Below are 18,748 nucleotides of genomic sequence, written 5' to 3' on the forward strand. Positions count from 1 at the left end.
TTCTACCTAGTCTTGGATGTTGACGTATCATGGGATCAAAAAACTACCATAGTCCAAAAAATATAATATTACATGAACGGCTGTTTTATTGGTGTAGCAACAAAAAGACACGATTATTAGTTCTCATCACAACATTTGTGGTCATATTCTGGACTTATCGTCGCAATAATTTGTCCAATATAAAGGTTAGTTTTTGTATGTGTTATTTTAAACTCTGTTGATTATTTTACAATTAAGCAACGAAGACAGACTTACATATTTAAGGGTATAATTATTATTTAGTTTTCTTATGTTTTTCTAGAAATTTATGATGCTTTATTTACAGAAATTACTGCCACAAGAGGAGAGTTCATTGGTGCAAAATGAACCAACAACAAGCAGTGTCCACTCAGCCCATTCATATCTACCCAAGTCTTCTATTCAGACTAAATCTGTACATAAAACGGAGTTTGGACAATTTGTATCAAAAACGCCGCCCGTAAACCTAACACATTCCAATCCCACTTCGGATCTTCACTGCACGATGTTTTCTTGTTTTAATTGTTCACGTTGCCCCCTCTTAGGCGATTTCTTCATATATCTTTATGATCTTGCAGTAACTTCAGAAACAAATCACTTAACAACGACATGGCTAAGACAAATTTTGAATAAAAACAATTTGCTTACCACTAATCCTGAGAAAGCTTGCATATTTCTCGCCCTTTTCGGGAAAGTCAGTTATAATGATAGTATTGAGTAAGTTAGATAATCTTACTACCTATAATGTTCAAAAGTGTTTTGAATTTGCCCTTTCTAAAAAGTTGTATACCATTTCAGGTCGGAAATATTTTATTTCAATGAAACAAGAGTTAAAATGTTGCCATTTTGGCAGCGTACGGGTTCTAACCACGTTCTAGTAAATCTGGATCAGAATGGATTCGCTGAAGACACCGGTGATGCGATTCTAGCCCAGACCACGTTTACTCGCAATTCATTCCGACCAGGCTACGACATTGTCACCCCTCCAGTACTAGGTCCCCTCAACGTCGAATTATGGACGCGAATTCCTCCTATAGCACCGCCTAAACGAAAGTATCTTTTTAGGTAAGCTAAATTTATTAGCAGTAGGTTTTCTAGCAGCCTACATACATTGAAATAAGTATATCTTCCCGAAGACAGAGCCTTGAAAAAAATTAAAAGGCCTCGTTCAGAATTATGGCTAAATGATGAGATGGAGATTCAATTAATAATAGGTTGCTAGCCTACAAGAACAATGTCAAGTTTATTAGCCTATTACGTAATGGTCTTTTACTACTTACAGCCATGGGAAAGATACCTACTGATCCTATTCTCAGCTCAGTACCAAAAACTATTTGAAAGTGAACTATCTGTTTTTTTATTAGTTTCCAGGGATTTTCAGCGACAAAATCAAGCCTATTAGAAACTCTAAAACAATATTTTTACAACATGCGAACAGAGGTCAAATACGACAAAATTTATGTAGAATTCAACTGTGAATATGTTGACCAACTATTTGAACGTACGATTCGAGACTGGGCATTATGCTACACGCGCGAGACTAGAAGAAAACTGCTGAGAAAGTCTACTTTTGTGGTCATATTTGCTCCAATAAATACGACATATGATTCAACGTTTTCATTCCAAACGAGACTTTACGAGGCGTTAGAATCAGGAGCGATTCCTGTCGTACTCGGTGGGGATAGGATTCGTTTGCCATTCGAAGAAGTATTGGATTGGCGGAAGGCAGTTATTTCTCTGTCGATAGTACGTGTCAAAGAGCTGCTCTTCTTGTTAAAGACCATGACGTTAGAAGACATTCTAGCGTTTCGGAGTCAAGGTCGCATGTTGTTGGAGCGGTATTTCGGTTCCATGCAAACTGTTTTGGACACTTTATTAGCAGTTATCAGAAACAGATTGAGCATTCCACCACGGCCAGTAGCCTCGTTGTCTACGGGCGAATATGATTACTATCCTTCGAATAAGACAAACAGAGTTAAGGCATTTCCATCAAGAAATTTTAAGCGGAACTTCACAGTAGGTTTACTTAATGGCTATGAACAGTGGAATGTTTGGGGCGATCCATTTGCGTTGTATCCGCAGTTGCCGTGGGATCCCATGATGACGCCGGAACCTCGCTTTGTGGACGAAGCCGTCGCAAAGCGGTTTCACAGATCCTGCAAGAGTTTAGCGGGAGATCGGCCGGTGGAACAGTTTACTGTTATTATCTTGACGTATAACAGGACAAAAATGCTGGCTAAAGTCCTTAATGCGCTGTCTAACCTGCGATTTTTGAATAAGGTGAATATTTTACTCCGGTGGAATGATAGCTTATCTTTTTGGAAATTAGATATTAGCTTGCTCTTTCAGTTTACATATATATTGTTGATTACAAATTATCAATGACGTAGGTAGGTACTTTCGTTTTTTTTTTATATACAAAACTATAGCGGGGCGAGATTGAGAAGTAAAAGCCAACTACGGGATAACAACAAGAGATGTCTCCCCGAAAGGGCCTACAATGTTGCCCGCTATAAAACATAAATATCAAGTACCAATCCCGGTGCATAGGTACCTATAATTCTCTATTTGGATTGATTTGGTACTACCCACGTTCACATCCCTTGCGAGAAAGACAGAGCCAACAGTCTTGAAAAGACTGACGTCAATCTAATCGTTGATTATACAGACGCCATTTTCGTTCATGATTTACAGATAATTGTAGTCTGCAATGGACCGGCTAAGCCTTCAACTATCGATTGGCCAACATCTGGACCTCCTATAGTAAGAGTACATGGCTCTGGAAATTCCCTGAACAATCGCTTTCTTCCTTACCACCTTATTGAAACTGAAGCAGTATTTTGTTTGGATGACGACGATGCGCCGAAGCGAGATGAAATATATTTTGCTTTCAAGTAAGAATTATTTTTCTCCACGTAACGGCTTAAGGTTTTAGTTTTATAGCAGTTAGGGGTTTCCCAGCACTTTAGAACAAAGCAACTCCATCTCTTTGGATGTCGTAAAAGGTGAGTAAGGGATAGACTAATAATTTAGAGATTCTTTTTTTAGGTGATGGATTAGCAACCTGCTACTGTTTTTATCTCAATTCCATCGATTGTCATATCTTTTGGTTTCACAACATTGGTTGACGTCAAATAAATTACTTAAAACAAAGTTTACTGCCGCTTCCAAAGCGTCAGTGCAGAAGAAGCAGTAACAAATTGCGCTGCAGCATTTTCTTTGATAACGTCAACTTTACAATTACCAAATGTTAGAGTAGAAATGTGGACGACATAATACATTGTTATGATTAATTGGTTTATACGAAATTTAAATAAGTAAATATATCTTTATTTATTTATATATCGATGTACACCAAAGAAAAAAAAATAAGAATAGAACTATAGAAATTTAGTACAAGGGCTCTACTTATTTCTAGAGAAATTTCTTCCAGTAAACCCACAACATTTTACTAATATTATAAAGCTGAAGAGTTTGTTTGTTTGAAAGCGCTAATCTCAGGAACTTATGGTTCGAATTGAATTTTTTTTTTGTGTTGAATAGACCATTTATTGAAGAAGGCTTTAGGCTATACAACATCACGCTGCAACTTCTAGGAGCGTAGAAACAAAGGAAAATGTGAAAAAAAAAACGGGGAAAATTATTCATCCTTGAGGATTTCAATGATGCCCAAAATAACTATTCCACACGGACGAAGTCGCGGACACAGCTAGTAATATGATAAAATACAATGTTTACCTGTTGTTTTAGAGTGTGGCGCGAACATAGAGACCAAATCGTCGGCTTTTTCGGACGAAATTACGAATGGGACGAAAAAGGGAATGCATTCGTATATTCAACTTTGTACAAAATTGAACGGAACATGTATGTTATAATTTTTATATAAATCTATACTTAATATTATAAAGCTGAAGAGTTTGTTTTTATGAACGCGCTAATCTCAGGAACTACTGGTTCGAATTGGAAAATTCTTTTTGTGTTGAATAGACCATTTATCGAGGAAGGCTTTAGGCTATATAACATCACGCTGCAACTATAAGGAGCGAGGAAATAATGGAAAATGTGAAAAAAAAAGGGGAAACTTATTTATCCTTGAGGGCTTCAATGATGCCCAAAATAACTTTTCCACGCGGACGAAGTCGCTGGCACTGCTAGTTAGATATACATTTTCACAGCAGCTTTAAAGGACCGAACTCTCCATGGATGTCGTAAATGGCGACTAAAAGAAAAATAGGGGTATTAATAATGCAAGCTCCTATGCTCCATGCAGGTATGGTAACTAAGAAAATTTTCAGTGTGCGTCAAAAAAGAATCCCAAGTTTATACGCCTGTCCCTTAATCGCCTTTTACATCCACGGGGAAAGAGATAAAGTGATCCTATACTTTTTTCTATTGCCGGGAAACATACGGCAAAAATGTAGGTAGGTAGGTATATTGTTTTTATATTTTTTTAGCGAAAACACAATCCAATGTGAAATCAGCATGGTCCTGACCGGAGCGGCGTTCATCCACCGTTACTTCTTGTGGGCGTATTGGCGTGTCTTGCCACAAGCTGTAAGAAGTTTCGTAGACGACCATATGAACTGCGAAGACATTGCTATGAACTTTTTGGTCTCGCACATTACTAGGAAGCCGCCGGTGAAGGTTGTTGTATGTTTTTTTCTTTATAGGTATAAGAATAGAATACAATTGATTTACATACATACATACATATGGTCACGTCTATATCCCTTGCGGGGTAGACAGAGCCAACAGTCTTGAAAAGACTGAATGGCCACGTTCAATTGATTTATTGTCAAAGTTGGATAGAAGGTAGGTATCACTTATCGACGTCACATCACTTTTATCTAATTATATCTACTACCGCTTCCAAAGCGTATTGTAGAAGCGGCGGAACAAACTACACTAGAGCATTTTCACCGGACGTCAATTTACAGATCTTTGAAAACTAAATCGTGGAATTACTAAGTTAATATTTATACCACAAAGCCTACATCGAAGTAGTGATTGTCAATGATGCGAAAGAAGGTAGGTACCTACAGTAATAAGTAGGTAGTTACCACTTTTAAGTAAAGTTATCTGCACAGAAGTCTAATAAAACCCAGAATGTTTGTATGGCGCGAAAATATTTAAGGGAACTATATTTTCTATCACCAAAATTTATATTTGTCATCAAGTTGTATCACCTAATAAATAGATCTATCGCCACGAAATATTTTCGTTCTCAGATAAACAAAAATTGTTCCCAGGTATGAATTATCAAATTAATGTTAATATATGTGTAAAATAAGAGATCGATAACCAATAAAATTATATTGAATTACATGAATATAAACTTCGTTCTTATAATAACAGTTTTGTTACTTAAATAATAGCTCTGTGCTCAGAATGGTAGATCTGTCACCAAATAAATCGATTATCGATCCCTGACTGCGACTCCTTTTTATTTGATATTTTGTCACCAATACAGTAGTAACATTTTATTTCGTTCAGATATTAAATTAATAGTATTCGTTACCAATTTAATACATCAATTTATAATTTTAATGAAAAAATGATCAAAGGGGCGGAGACCTATTGGCGCGCTTTAAAAATTGACCAATCCGGCCTCAACGATGGGTAGTAGTTAACTTAAGTGTTTTATCAGTAGATAATAGAGAATAGTAATTCTGCTAGCCATAAGCCAGCTATTTTAAACCAGCGCTGATTGTTCAGTGGTAATTATTTTCAACAATAAATATTGATTATTTTAACTTTAATTGTTTTATTTACTACTCTGCTAAAAAATTTATTTAAATATAATTTATACTACCAGTGGAAATTTAGAACCTTGGGAGTCTAGTTAAGTAGCAGAATCTTTTGGTTGAAACGATGATGACAACCCTAATTTTTTATTTGAACTTAATGCAATTTTCTAGTAACATAATATGATTTATTGGTGATCTCTTTAAATTAGTTTGCTTAAATACTTATTAGGACACACCTATTATAATACATACAAAAACATTTATTTGGTACTAGACCTTATATCTCAGGATTTTAGGTGATTTATTGTGGAACTGATTTTGCATTGTTTGGTGACTACATTTTCGTGACAGATCTACTATGTTGAGGACAAACCCTATTATTTAAGAAACACAAAACTAATTAAATTGGTGATAGCTTAAATGATACCCAATATTTAAGCCCATTAGCGAGTTCGTACGAGTTTTTTTTTTTTTAATTTAATTTCAGTATACTTATAAGAAAGTCGTTATTTTTTTTCCCATGTCTTTGCCTATCCTTCCAGGAGGGAGTCGTGTTTTAATGTTTATACGGATGCAGTCAGTGCGATCAAATTGCTGTTTCTAATGTTGTAGTCTAATTTACCTTTGGTATTTAAACAATGAATAAAACTTTAATTAACTACGTCTTTCATTTTAGGTGTCAACAAATTTATCATCGAAACCAGATAGCATAAAAAATGCCTATGACAAATTGTCTAACGATAAATTTCACTATAGAGACAGGGACAAATGTTTGCAATTCTTTACAAAGGTAGGTAACGATTTGATTACCTTTTACTTACTATAAGCATTTGTACTCGTGGGTATTTCCAGAACAAAAGCCATTATTCTATCTCTTTGCCTAATTTCGTCAATATCGGTCCAGTTGTTTTGCAGCTGGGAACACGCAATAAATAAATACGGAACAGATTACACAGATTGAGTTAGCCTCCAATAAGTTCGAGACTTGTGTTACGAGATACTAACCCAACGATACTATATTTTATGATAAATACTTATATCTTAGATAAACATCCAAGACCCAGGCCAATCAGAGAAATTTTGTTTTTCATCATGCCCTGGCCGGGATTCGAACCCGGTGCAAGCAAGCGCACTACCGCTGTGCCACCGAGGCCGATCAGAAGGTTTAGTTGACAGCTCGTCATTTGACATTTATATTTTTCAGGTAATGGGCTATAATCCGCTGCTTACCACACATTATCGTGTGAAATCTTTTGCCAAGAAGCCTTTGTATAAACAGATATAAACTTCAAAGTTTAATGGATGTCGCCTTTTTAACCAGACTTCAAAAAGAGGTTCTAAATTCGACCGTATTTTTTTATTAATCCATACGGAAGATAAACTGCAACTGAGAATATAATACATACATACCTAAAATCAGGCCACTTTCCAGGAGGGGTAGACAGAGACTTCTTTCTCTTCATCCACATTCATAACTTTCTTCATGCAAGCTCGTCGGTTTCGGGTACTCTTGACCTGACCCTTTGCCAGAACACCCCAATTTGATCAAAGTACGCTCGTCTAGGCCTTCCCATTCCAACATTCTCATTCACACTCTCCTTGTAAATTTGCTTAGTCAAACTGCTTCATTAATCCTCTCCACATAACTAAACCATTTAAGAATTCCCTAATAAAAAAAAAATTGTCAAAACTTTTTTTAGCTGTAATAAAATACATTACTCAATTGTCATTGGTTTATTTATCACAAAACAAAGTGATACACATATTAATATACGCGACGGGCAAACGTTGAACATTTTTTATAAAAAAAAAACTGATTACTAACAAAGAAGTTAAAATGAAGTATTTTATATGACTGACTTATTACAATGATAGTAACATTAATTTTCTTTTAACACGCACTAAATTGCTTTCTAAAAAATCTAGCATTTTTTGCTAGTAATAATAATCAAGCGATACATATCATTACTTTTCAATTTGCTATAAACATGTGTCGTTCGTCATTGTTCAGTAAGATTTAAATCTCTGCTAATCAATCAACTGCAATCAGACTTTTATGGATCTCACTGTACAGCGACTTACATACAAATTATACGCCTCGTATATACCTTATAGGTTAGGGTTAGGTTAGGATGGGAGTAACTTCGTGTAAAAATAGGTTGTCTGTAAAGTCGGTTTACTGACGATAGTTGAATGTGACAACGTCTTAAGAAAATACTGATTAATTAAGCATTAATAAAAAATTCATTTGTTTAATAGATTTGTATGTATATAGAGAAGGAGGTATACGCTGCCGAACGCGAAGGCCAATTGTGCCTCTTTGTCGCTCGTTCCGCGCTCTCGCTTGCACTTCAAACCTTATATGGAACGCCTCAGAGCGAGGTAACGCCGCATGAGTCATGCTTTTTCGTGCGTGCAGCCGGCTCAATCGAATTATAAGACTTTGTCACGTCGAAACCTGACTCACTCAATCAAAAGGCTCACCCCAGGCTCCTCTCCAGAGAGGTGAGGATGTGACTGGGACTGACGCCAGGAGGAAGAAGAGAATACCCAAAATACAAAAGGTTTTTTTTTGTGGCAAATACATACTAAGCCAATTGGACTCGATACTCGTAAATCTAAATCGAAAATATTCAACAATATGCCCCGTATTAGTAAAATTCACATTCATTCATACATTACAAAAGACGTACATCTCTCAAAAACTACCAGTACACACATATTCTAAAATTACAACAGTTATCATTAATTGTCCTAAAATATTTATTTTAAAATTACATATTGAATAATTCAAGAACATAAAACCAAAACAACATGATGATATAAAGTATGTATGAAGATAAGATGTATGATACATCGTTTCGAAAATTGGTAGCAAGCATAAAAATACCAATTTAAATAATAAATTAGTCTGTTAAAGTACATATATACAAAACTTAGACAGCTGTATATCCGTGAAGATAAATAATTATGGCAAATTATAAGTATACAATGGAAAAAAGGCGAACAGCTAACAATTTCAAACGGAATTTTCATGGAAGTTACTGAGCTGGCATGCTTTTTCCTAAACAGGCACAAATTTTAACACAAAAAGTGGGTTTTGGGGTGATTTTTTCTGTGCTTGCAGGAATTTTAATCCTTGTCTTTATTACTACCAGAAATATTGTAACTGTACCATGACATAAAGTTATCCAAAGGAATGTAAATAATAAATGATTGAATGAGATTTTCATAAAAAAAATTAAAAAATAAAACAGAGAGTGGAAGAATGACAAGAAACTACACTGAAGAAAAATGGATTTCACTAAGGAAATAGAACATTTTTTTTTCATATAATAAAATAGTTACAGTCGAATACAACAATCCATATATAAATAAATTATAAATTGAGACTAGACAGTAAGTTCAATTTAACTTCGACATTTTTTTTGTACCATTTTCAATAAAGCATATGATCCAAACATTTTCCTTTACAGTTTTCATACAATACATTGTTTTTGGATGAAATTTGCCACAAAACTTGAACTTTACTTCTTGACTGTACTATAAACATACCACTACCCGCATCCTTTTATAATTGGATATATTCTAATAATATAAATGAAGGTCACTGTAGTCGGATGATATTGATGTCTTTTCATGTTCTGAAATAAAGATAAAAAAATCATTTTTATAAAGATGTGTACACTTCCTGACGCTTAAGTTTACTTAGTACTCCTGTAGTTTCAGCTGTATGTTTTCTGTCAGTCAGTATGGATGTTTGTTACCCTTTCACGCAAAAACTACTGAACCGATTACGATGAAGACCCAGAATAACATATAGGCTTTTTATCCCGGAGTTCCCGCGGGATTGATTCCACGCGGACGAAGTCGCGGGCGGCCTCTAGTATACAATATGTTTTAAAAAGACATGGCACATGAATACCCGAGCGACAAGTTATTGGTGACAAGTGGAACTCCCTCCTGGCTCTCACCCGATACATACAACTTGGGGATTTTAAAGGTAAGAGTGAATAGGCACTATTTGAGCTTGCTTGCACCATCTTAGGCCTCATCTTGCTTACCACCAGCAGACTGAGGTCAAATGTACCCAAATAATAAAAAAAAAACATGTGCCGAAAAAAAGAAAATCGGCTTGAACGACTATTACATACTAGCTGTGTCCGCGACTTCGTCCGCGTGGAATAGTTATTTTGGGCACCATTGAAGCCCTCAAGGATGAATAATTTTCCCCGTTTTCCATTATTTCTTTGCTCCTTAAAGTTGCAACCTGATGTTATATAGCCTAAAGCCTTCCTCGATAAATGGTCTATTCAACGCAAAAAGAATTTTTCAATTCGAACCAGTTCCTGAGATTAGCGCGTTCAAACAAATAAACTCTTCAGCTGTATAATATTAGTATAGACATATAATAATCTTAACTACACCAGCTTCTCACCATGACCTAGGCTTTTCAGTTAAACAAGATACATTCATACATACATATAATCTCGCAAAGACTGAAAGGCCACGTTCAGCTGTATGGCTCAATAATGGAATTTATATTCAAATTCAATTAGATTTAAGTTATGTGACGTCAATAAGTGATACCTTGTATCCAATTTTGAAAATAAATCTTTTCTATTCTATTCTAAAAAATAGTGAAAAAAAAAGAAAAATCCCCAGTTCAAATAGTGACAGGACAAGCCCATCCCCTAAAAGAAGAATCCCAAGTTACATTAACCTGTAAAAAATAAAAAAAATTATGCAACTACCCACAAAATAATCAAATCTCGAACCGCGTACGCTTCTATATCTTCATAAATCATCATAAAACACTTCGTACTCTTTTCTAGCGGTCGCAGCTCTATGTTCCCATGCACTCTTCTCGCTCGGGGGCAAATTTTTCCAAATTTCATGCCCCTTTTTGGCTCTCTCTGTTACACTTAACTTGGGAAAGTTAGCAAATAACGTGTCTCTATAACTGTTTAACCACATCCTATATGCTGATAAAGGCTTCTTAGGTTTTTCTCTCATTTTATCAGTCGATGGCATGCTCCTGGTGGAAAATATTTTGAATTTTATGCTAGGTTATCCTACAGTGAAAATGATCAAAGTATAATTGCCTTTAGGCGACTAAGGGATAGGCTTGTAAACTTGGGGACTCTTCTTTTAGGATATGGACTAGCAACTTGATACTATTCTAATCTCAATTCTATCATTGAGCCATACAGCTGAACGTGGCCTGTCAGTCTTTTCAAGACCTCTGTCTACCCCGCAAGGGTAATTGACGTGACTATATGTACCTATGTTTATGCCCCTATCAGGTTCGATCCGCGGTAACGATGAAAACTAACGTTTTTTTTTTAATTATACTATAGTTCCTTTATTCCGGTTGACTGGAAGAGATCCGTTCATGGGATAAGTCAGCCATTGCAAGTGAACTATTTACTGTTACTTTTAATTGTGTAAATTTCTGTGTAATACTAGATATAACAAACAAACAATCTTTTGATTCGAACAGAGGCATCGATGTTTAATTACTTATTCCTATCCTGATCACTGTTCAGAAATTAATAATGTATACGAGACTTAAAACACAAATTGAGTAAGCCTCAAATCTCAAAATAAGTCGACAATTTGTTACGAGACACGAAAACAACGATACATAAATAATAAATATATACGGGACAAATTACACAGATTGAGTTAGCCTCGAAGTAAGTTCGAGACTTGTGTTACGAGATACTCACTCAACGATACTTTACTTTATAATAATAATAAATACTTATATAGATAAACATCCAAGACCCAGGCCAATCAGAGAAAGTTCTTTTCTCATCATGCCCTGGCCGGGATTCGAACCCGGGACCTCCGGTGACACAGACAAGCGTACTACCGCTGCGCCACAGAGGCCGTCAAATACATACAATCACGTCTTTATCCCTTACGGGGTAGACTGAACCAACGGTCCCGAAAAGAATGCAACGCCATGCTCAGCTGTAGGTATAGCCCAATGATGGAATTGAGATTCAAATAATGACAGCTAGCCCCATCGCCTAAAAGAAGAATCCCCAATTTATTAGCCTACCCCTTAGTCGCTTTTTACGACATCCATGTGAAAGACATGAAGTGGTCCTAATCATTATCTAGTGCCGGGAACCACACGGCCGATATTTATTTAACACTCACATGATTTCAAGGCTGCTATCGCTGTTCTTCGTCGCCTGCTCACCCTCGCTGGAGTTGGAGCCCCCCGACTCGGACCTTTGGCTTCTACTTCTGTGCGACTTCTTCTTGTCGTCACCTGCTGCTTCCGTGGACGTCGCTTCCTGGGACTGCTGTTGCCATGACGGTATCGAAGGTGGCTCAGAACGAGTCTTGATCGTCGGGAACTGGTTCCTGTTAAATGATGGACATACATGTTATCACGTTTGTATCTTTTGCGGGGTAGACAGAGCCAACAGTCTTGAAAAGACTGATAGGCCACGTTCTGACTGATAGCTATTTGGCTTAATGATAGAATTTAGATTCAAATAGTGACGGGCTGCTAGCCCATCGCCTTAAAGAAGAATCCCAAGTTTATAAGCCTACCCCTTAGTCGCCCAAGAATAGAACATAATAAAATAAAATTTCTTTTGAACTACATAACTTTTACGTTCTACTTGTACTGCGTTACCGCTTTTTCTGCACTGTCGCTTCGGAAGCGGGGGTAAACTTATTTTTATGTAATTAATTCGACTTCAATCAATGTTGTTTAACCAAAGATATATGTACATACATACATATAATCACGTCTATATCAGTCAACAGTCTTGTAAAGACTAATGACGTTCACGTTCAGCTTAATGATAGAATTGAGATTCAAATAGTGACAGGTTGCTAATCGCCTAAACGAGGAATCTCAAATTTATAAGCTTGTCGCCTTTTACGAACATCCATGGAAATGAGACGCAGACGGTCCTGTTCTTTATTTTAATTGGTGCCGGAAACCACACGGCACCAACCAAAAGATAAGCTTGTTAATCTACTTATTGTATAATTTTCCATCACCGTAAGAGCATCTTCATACATTTACCAACATACATACCTATTGAGCAATATTCCTTTTACCGACGCTATGTCAGATTTAATATTGTCGAGTTGACTGCGCAGGGCGTTCTGTTGCACCGAAGTCTGCATCTCACCCCTTAAAGAAGAAACGTTCGAGTTCAGGATGTCCAGTGATTTGCGCAGTTCGTCTATGCACTCCGCTGTGGACTTGCGTTTCGGCTCTTCAACGAAGAGTAGGTGCCGGATGCAGTTCTGAAATTGTATCATCAACATCAATAAACTTATAAGAAATGTTTGTAAACATACATATTAATTTAATCACGTCTATATCCCTTGCAGGGTAGACAGAGCCAATAGTCTTGAAAAGACTGATAGGCAACGTTCAGCTGTTTGGCTTAATGATGAAGTTGTGATTCAAATAATGATAGGTTGTTAGCCTATCGCCTACAAAAAGAATTATTAGGCTTTCCCTCAGTCGCCTTGTACGACATCCATTGGAAAGATACAGAGTGGACCTATTCCACAATGCCGGGAACCACACGGCACCAAGGAACAAATTACTTACTTTATAAAACCAATAACAGCCATAAGCAAATCCGCCATAGACAATCAACGGCAGAATGTTGTCTCTGAACCAGGATCTTCTTGAGTGATGGAAGAACATGAGTTCAGACGTCAACGATGGTAAATCCATCATTTCCCCGCATTTCTCTATGGCCTTCTGTATCTCCAAGTCGGTCAGACCTTTGCTACGAAGGAAGCGTTCTTTGCTTTCCAGTGTACATCTTTGCACATTTGGATTTGTTAAGAATTTTACTGCAGTCGTCACCTGAAAAGAGAATTCAGATTATATTTAAATTTTTTATTATTGAATTTAGCCTGAAAACGTTTAAATACTTAGAAATATTGTTTTTCGAAATGTTTTTTTTTTTTCGGGCCGCATTACACAGTTTGTTTTAGCCTCGAAGTAAGTTCGAAACTTGTGTTACGAGATGCTAACTCAACGATACTATATTTTATAATAAATACTTATATGTATAGATAAACATCCAAGACCCTGGCCAATCAGAAAATTTTTTTCATCATGCCCTGGCCGGGGTTCGAACCCGGGACCACCTATGTCACAGACAAGCGTCGGTACTACCGCTGCGCCATAGAGGCCGTCATTATTATTAATTCATAAACGTAGAAAAAAGGGAGGCTTGAAAAAAAGTAAAGCGTCGTAATGGCATGTGTGAGTGACAGAAAATGAGATAATCTATGACGTAATGGCGGCCGACTGGGACACTGTTGGTGAGATTGCGTGCGTGAGGCGTGTATAATGTATAAGTGCAGTGATGTACACGCATCAGTTTAAGCTGCTTTGTGTATTAATAATAAAACATAGACATAGAAAAAAAGTGAACTGAGTTTTAGTAAGTATAGGGCAAAATGAAGCACCATATTTATGTATATTTTATACAAGCAGCTTAAGGCGCTACATTCAGATTACATGTACCTCGATGCGGGCGAGAGGCTCACCCCGCGCGGGGCTCACCCCCGACCAGCTTGCCCCGCTAGATCGCCGCCGCACCGAAGCCGCTGGCGCGTCACCTCACGTAACCCGAATAAAGTTTGCGAATGCAATGGAGTCCGAATATTTTATTGTTTTTGATACAATAAAATAATTTTACAAAAAAACATACATATATTAAATTACATTATAAGCAATGATATAGTTGCGGATGTATGCAAAAATTTTGTATAAAATGAATAAGTTTGTAATGGTTTTAAAAAAACTACCTACTCGTAATTACTTATTCGATTTCGTTCAATCAAAGGTAATTTACATAGTAATGTATATCATATATTTTTAGGGTTCCGTAGCCAAATGGCTACGGAACCTATGGTTTTCTATATATGGTTTTCTATCTTGGGTTGTCGTTGATGTCGGCGTCGGAATAATGCCATGACTATCTAAGTCCATAATATAACTGTCGACTCCACACCATCCGCACTTCTCTGTTCGGACATTGTCAACGACGATATCGGAGACAATTTATTTTTCCTAAAAATTAATAACAATCAAATAATGGGATAATGACTGTGATCGTGCCAAATGAAGAAAGCGAAGAAAAATAAACCCTGCGACGTCTTGCAGCTGAGGAGGTACCCTGAATAATACAGTTACCTAGGAGTAAATACCTATAGAAAAAGACAGAACAATCATCCAGTAAAAAGTACTGTTTCCGTAGGCAAAGACCAGGGCAACAACTAGTGACAGTATAACCGACGGCGGCGGAGCTGTTGTTTGTTGTTGTTTTATCTATCTATCAACCTACTGCCGCCCCGCCACAAGCCGGTATCAAATGAAATATTTTTCACCTTCAGTGTTTGCGGAGAAAATCTCAGTAGGCATCTATATGTCTATCTATTAGTAAGTGTAATTAGTACCCACCATCTTAATTGTCCCATATGGGAAGCTCTTTCAAGGTTTTTTTTTAACATGCTAACATTTAACATGCTATCATGACGTAAAATTATACACCTATTTACACGAAACGAAACAAAAAAACTGTATTAAAAACTAACCTAAACTATCTATAATAGGTATATTTCAGAAAGTACCAAAAAAAAAAAAAAGTATCAAAATCCACGATCCTAAATACCTACGTAATATCACCCCGTCCGGCGGAAAAGCGACGCGTAAGATTCAGAGATCAACGACACAATTCAATAAGCTGAGCTGACAATTATGTACAGAAATAAATTCAAACAAAATGAAAGTGGGAAATAAAATACTTCGCAGAATATTTTTCAACGACGCTCGGAGCGATTGGCACAGGTCCTGCGTCGGAGAATGTGATCCGCGGAGTGAAGGCACGCTTACAAAGGATAGCGCTTTATCCCACCCGGTCGTGTAGGAATGAGACAGAGATAAAGTGTCAACACTCTACTGTCCAGTACTATTGTCGCAACAATTTTAATTCCTGTTTTCATCTATTTAGTTTAATTACGTCTAAACAAAACATCCAATCGAAATTTCATCTTCCAGAAGTTATTATTTTTTAATGATCTTCAATTTGGTACAAAATTCAAATTTTAAATCCTTATAGTTTGAGATAAATAATCGAAATCTAGACTTGTGTTCCTGAATTTTTTTGATCGAGGATTTTTGTTCCAATCGTGTTTTCATCTTCCACAAATATAATTGAATATATTTACTTTCATATCCAAAAATATTGAAACGATGCAAGTTATATTTTATGAGAAAAAACCAAGTGAAAATGACCCAAAATCTATGATGTATCGCCTTAAGCTCATGGGTGTATATCACTGCACTTGTGTTTTAAAATGTTTGTCAAGTCGATTTTTAATTGTTTACAGTCTCAGTTAGAAAGTTCCTCATTTGCAGGACACAAACCTGCAAATAATTGAACAATAATTTTTGCACTGGTTCCAATAATAGTATTACAGGTATTATTGATACCAGAAACAAATGAAGTATGGGTTCAATACCAATACTACATCTGTTACCGATATCAATACTACAGTTCTGTTTTAAATGTTTTTTGTGTTTTTTATTTATAATTCAATTATTAATGTATCTAATTACTTAAAACATATACATACAGGCATCCAACTTTCAAATTTAATTTGCAATCGACAAATTACTACAATATATAAGGTTAATGGGCTCAATATATTTAATTATAACATAATTATACAATACCTATGTTTAGAAAATAAATGTCTTTGTCTTTGCAAATTATTATTAACCCTTATTGATAAACATTATTAACAGCCTAATTGGAACTTAATATTAACGATAAAGGCTTACTTAACCTTATAAATTAGCCCAAACCTTTATCATATTATGACTGTTCCAAAAATTAAGAAGCACTTTATTTCTAGACATAACTGATATCTTATCAACTAACCTATCAGGAACTGGAACGCAACTTTCAAAGGTTAATTAGCCAGCATATGATATAAATAATATGCAATATAAATAATACTGAACAACAACAATAAGCTTTTTACAGATTTAATAGACATACAAAATGAGAAATTACATATGAGTTTTATAACAATACCAGCTAGACTGTGAATGTAGATTTACTAGCTAATAGTTTTTCAAAATTCAATCAAATATGTTATCTCAAATTGTTATTAATAGTTTCTTTGTTTGGAAAACTGTCTATTGCACATAAAAAAAAATATAACACATTACAAAACAGTCATTAGATTTAGAAGAATATATACAATGGTGGACTTAACCCAATTGGGATTTCTTCCAGTCAACCAAAATATAAGGCATTATCAATCCATCTATTAATCAATGTCCATTATCAATAAGGCAGTGCACATAAAAAGCATTGAGGAGCATTAAGGAACAGGTTCGAGTCATACTGCGCCTATGTAATAATCACAGTTTTCAAAGTTATGTTTTAGTTTGATTACTAAGCAATGCTTTTATGTTAAGGAAAAACAATGCAAGGAAACCTGCACATTTAGACAACTGGATATGCTGATAGCCATATGATCCAATACAAGTTGGGTTCCCCTACAAAGGTTGCGGAGGTAAGACAGGAGGTTGTGTTGTAATTTGTGTAAAAACAAGAACAAAGGCTAACCCCTGGCTCCTCTCCAGAGTGGCGAGGAAGCAACCGGGATTAAAGCCATGAAGAAGAAGGAGAAGGGTAGATAGAGCCAACAACAGTTATCTAATGGTTAATCTGTCTTCTGTGACTTTGCAAAATAAGCCTTAAAGTTAAAATTGGGAAAATGTGTTTGTTGATAACAGGACAGATAGAGCCGATAGGTACCCTCTTATGATGGATGTCTAGTGTTGGAATTGAGATTCTGTATTTTTATTAGTGACCATTTGATGTTGATAGAAAATTAGACATCTTTATTAGGCAAAAAAAATTGCATTTGCATAAAGATTTGTATGCTACATCAGTCTGAGAATGAATAGAACATTGGAGGTCTATTAAATTTATAATGATTTGTATTGTGAGAGTTCGAAGGTCATACTGAAGCGGTAGCTAATTGAATAAAAAGTTGACATAGTTTTTTATCCCATAAGGATTTTCAAAAGAAATTTACTGACAATAATTTATTCAAATAATATTTTTATAATAAAATTCAAAGAACTAATAAAATGAAAATTTACCAAATTATCACGGATTTCGGCTCCAGCGTTCGTTATCAGTTCTGCGCTCATTTTCACAAATTTTAACTAAGTACCTATATATAGATCCGATTTTAAGGAAATAAAGTCTTTTCACTTCACAACATTAATTATTTTGTATAACACGAATATAAAAGGATTTTATTTTTTGCCGACTTTTGTCAATTTGACTGCACTGACTGACTGACTGCATCTGAATGAAATGAACCGTTAGCATTAAGACTGTTGACAGCTGACTGACATTCACAGTAGAGACACACACACACATAAATCACGCCTCCTTCCCGGAGTGTGAAGCAAAGACCATATCTTTCCACTTGCTACGATCCCTGCACGCTTCTTTCGCTTCATCCACATTCATAACTCTCTTCATGCAAGCTCGTCAGTTTCGGGTACTCTTGACATGATCTTTTGCTAGAATGTCAAGATTATAACAAAATGAACGAATTTTACATAATATAGTAAATATGATAGGTAATCTCTACTTTTACAATGATTTTGCATTTGTCAAAAAAGAAGGAGTAGTTTATTAGTCGTCAAGTCAGTATTGTGTGTCGAATTTCATTGAAGGTTTGGTGTTAAGAGGTCGTTTTCTATGGAGAAAATTGAAATTTATAACTTATATACGCTAAAGACACACTCTGGGTTCCTTTACAGAGAGATAATGATGTTACTAGGAGGAAGAAGTAGAAATATATTTATATTCAACATAGGATACTGGAAGGAAGAAGGATTTTTATTCAATGACCGGTTCATTCAGAAATAGGCGGCAAAA

The 18,748-nt window shown here is 35.8% G+C and overlaps 2 protein-coding genes across 2 annotated transcripts; one reads left to right on the forward strand and one right to left on the reverse strand.

Moving 5' to 3' along the window:
* The first annotated feature begins 312 nt into the window (after positions 1-312).
* LOC106132882 (exostosin-3) lies at positions 313-7,485 on the forward strand. The gene is made up of 7 exons (XM_060947216.1): positions 313-1,083; positions 1,383-2,298; positions 2,713-2,912; positions 3,769-3,882; positions 4,473-4,662; positions 6,442-6,555; positions 6,970-7,485. Exons 1-7 carry the CDS (start codon positions 854-856, stop codon positions 7,048-7,050), a joined length of 1,845 nt encoding a protein of 614 aa, XP_060803199.1. The 5' UTR covers positions 313-853; the 3' UTR covers positions 7,051-7,485.
* Positions 7,485-18,200, reverse strand: LOC106132894 (peroxisomal membrane protein PEX14). The gene is made up of 6 exons (XM_013332463.2): positions 17,956-18,200; positions 13,363-13,626; positions 12,835-13,049; positions 11,937-12,146; positions 10,524-10,803; positions 7,485-9,409 (listed from the first exon to the last, which is right to left on the reverse strand). Exons 1-5 carry the CDS (start codon positions 18,004-18,006, stop codon positions 10,563-10,565), a joined length of 981 nt encoding a protein of 326 aa, XP_013187917.1. The 5' UTR covers positions 18,007-18,200; the 3' UTR covers positions 7,485-9,409; positions 10,524-10,562.
* Between the last annotated feature and the right edge of the window lie 548 nt (positions 18,201-18,748).

Source organism: Amyelois transitella, chromosome 13 (assembly GCF_032362555.1).
Source record: "Amyelois transitella isolate CPQ chromosome 13, ilAmyTran1.1, whole genome shotgun sequence".
Taxonomy (NCBI): domain Eukaryota; kingdom Metazoa; phylum Arthropoda; class Insecta; order Lepidoptera; family Pyralidae; genus Amyelois; species Amyelois transitella.

Coding starts and splice junctions, on each gene's coding strand:
- LOC106132882 (XM_060947216.1), top strand. CDS start 854: ATGTTGCCATTTTGGCAGCGTACGGGTTCTAACCACGTTCTAGTAAAT. Junction 1,084..1,382: donor AAACGAAAGTATCTTTTTAG/GTAAGCTAAATT, acceptor TTTTTTTATTAG/TTTCCAGGGATTTTCAGCGA. Junction 6,556..6,969: donor GTTTGCAATTCTTTACAAAG/GTAGGTAACGAT, acceptor TATATTTTTCAG/GTAATGGGCTATAATCCGCT.
- LOC106132894 (XM_013332463.2), bottom strand. CDS start 18,006: ATGAGCGCAGAACTGATAACGAACGCTGGAGCCGAAATCCGTGATAAT. Junction 13,050..13,362: donor GCTGTTATTGGTTTTATAAA/GTAAGTAATTTG, acceptor ATACAATTTCAG/AACTGCATCCGGCACCTACT. Junction 10,804..11,936: donor GATAGCAGCCTTGAAATCAT/GTGAGTGTTAAA, acceptor ATTTTCCACCAG/GAGCATGCCATCGACTGATA.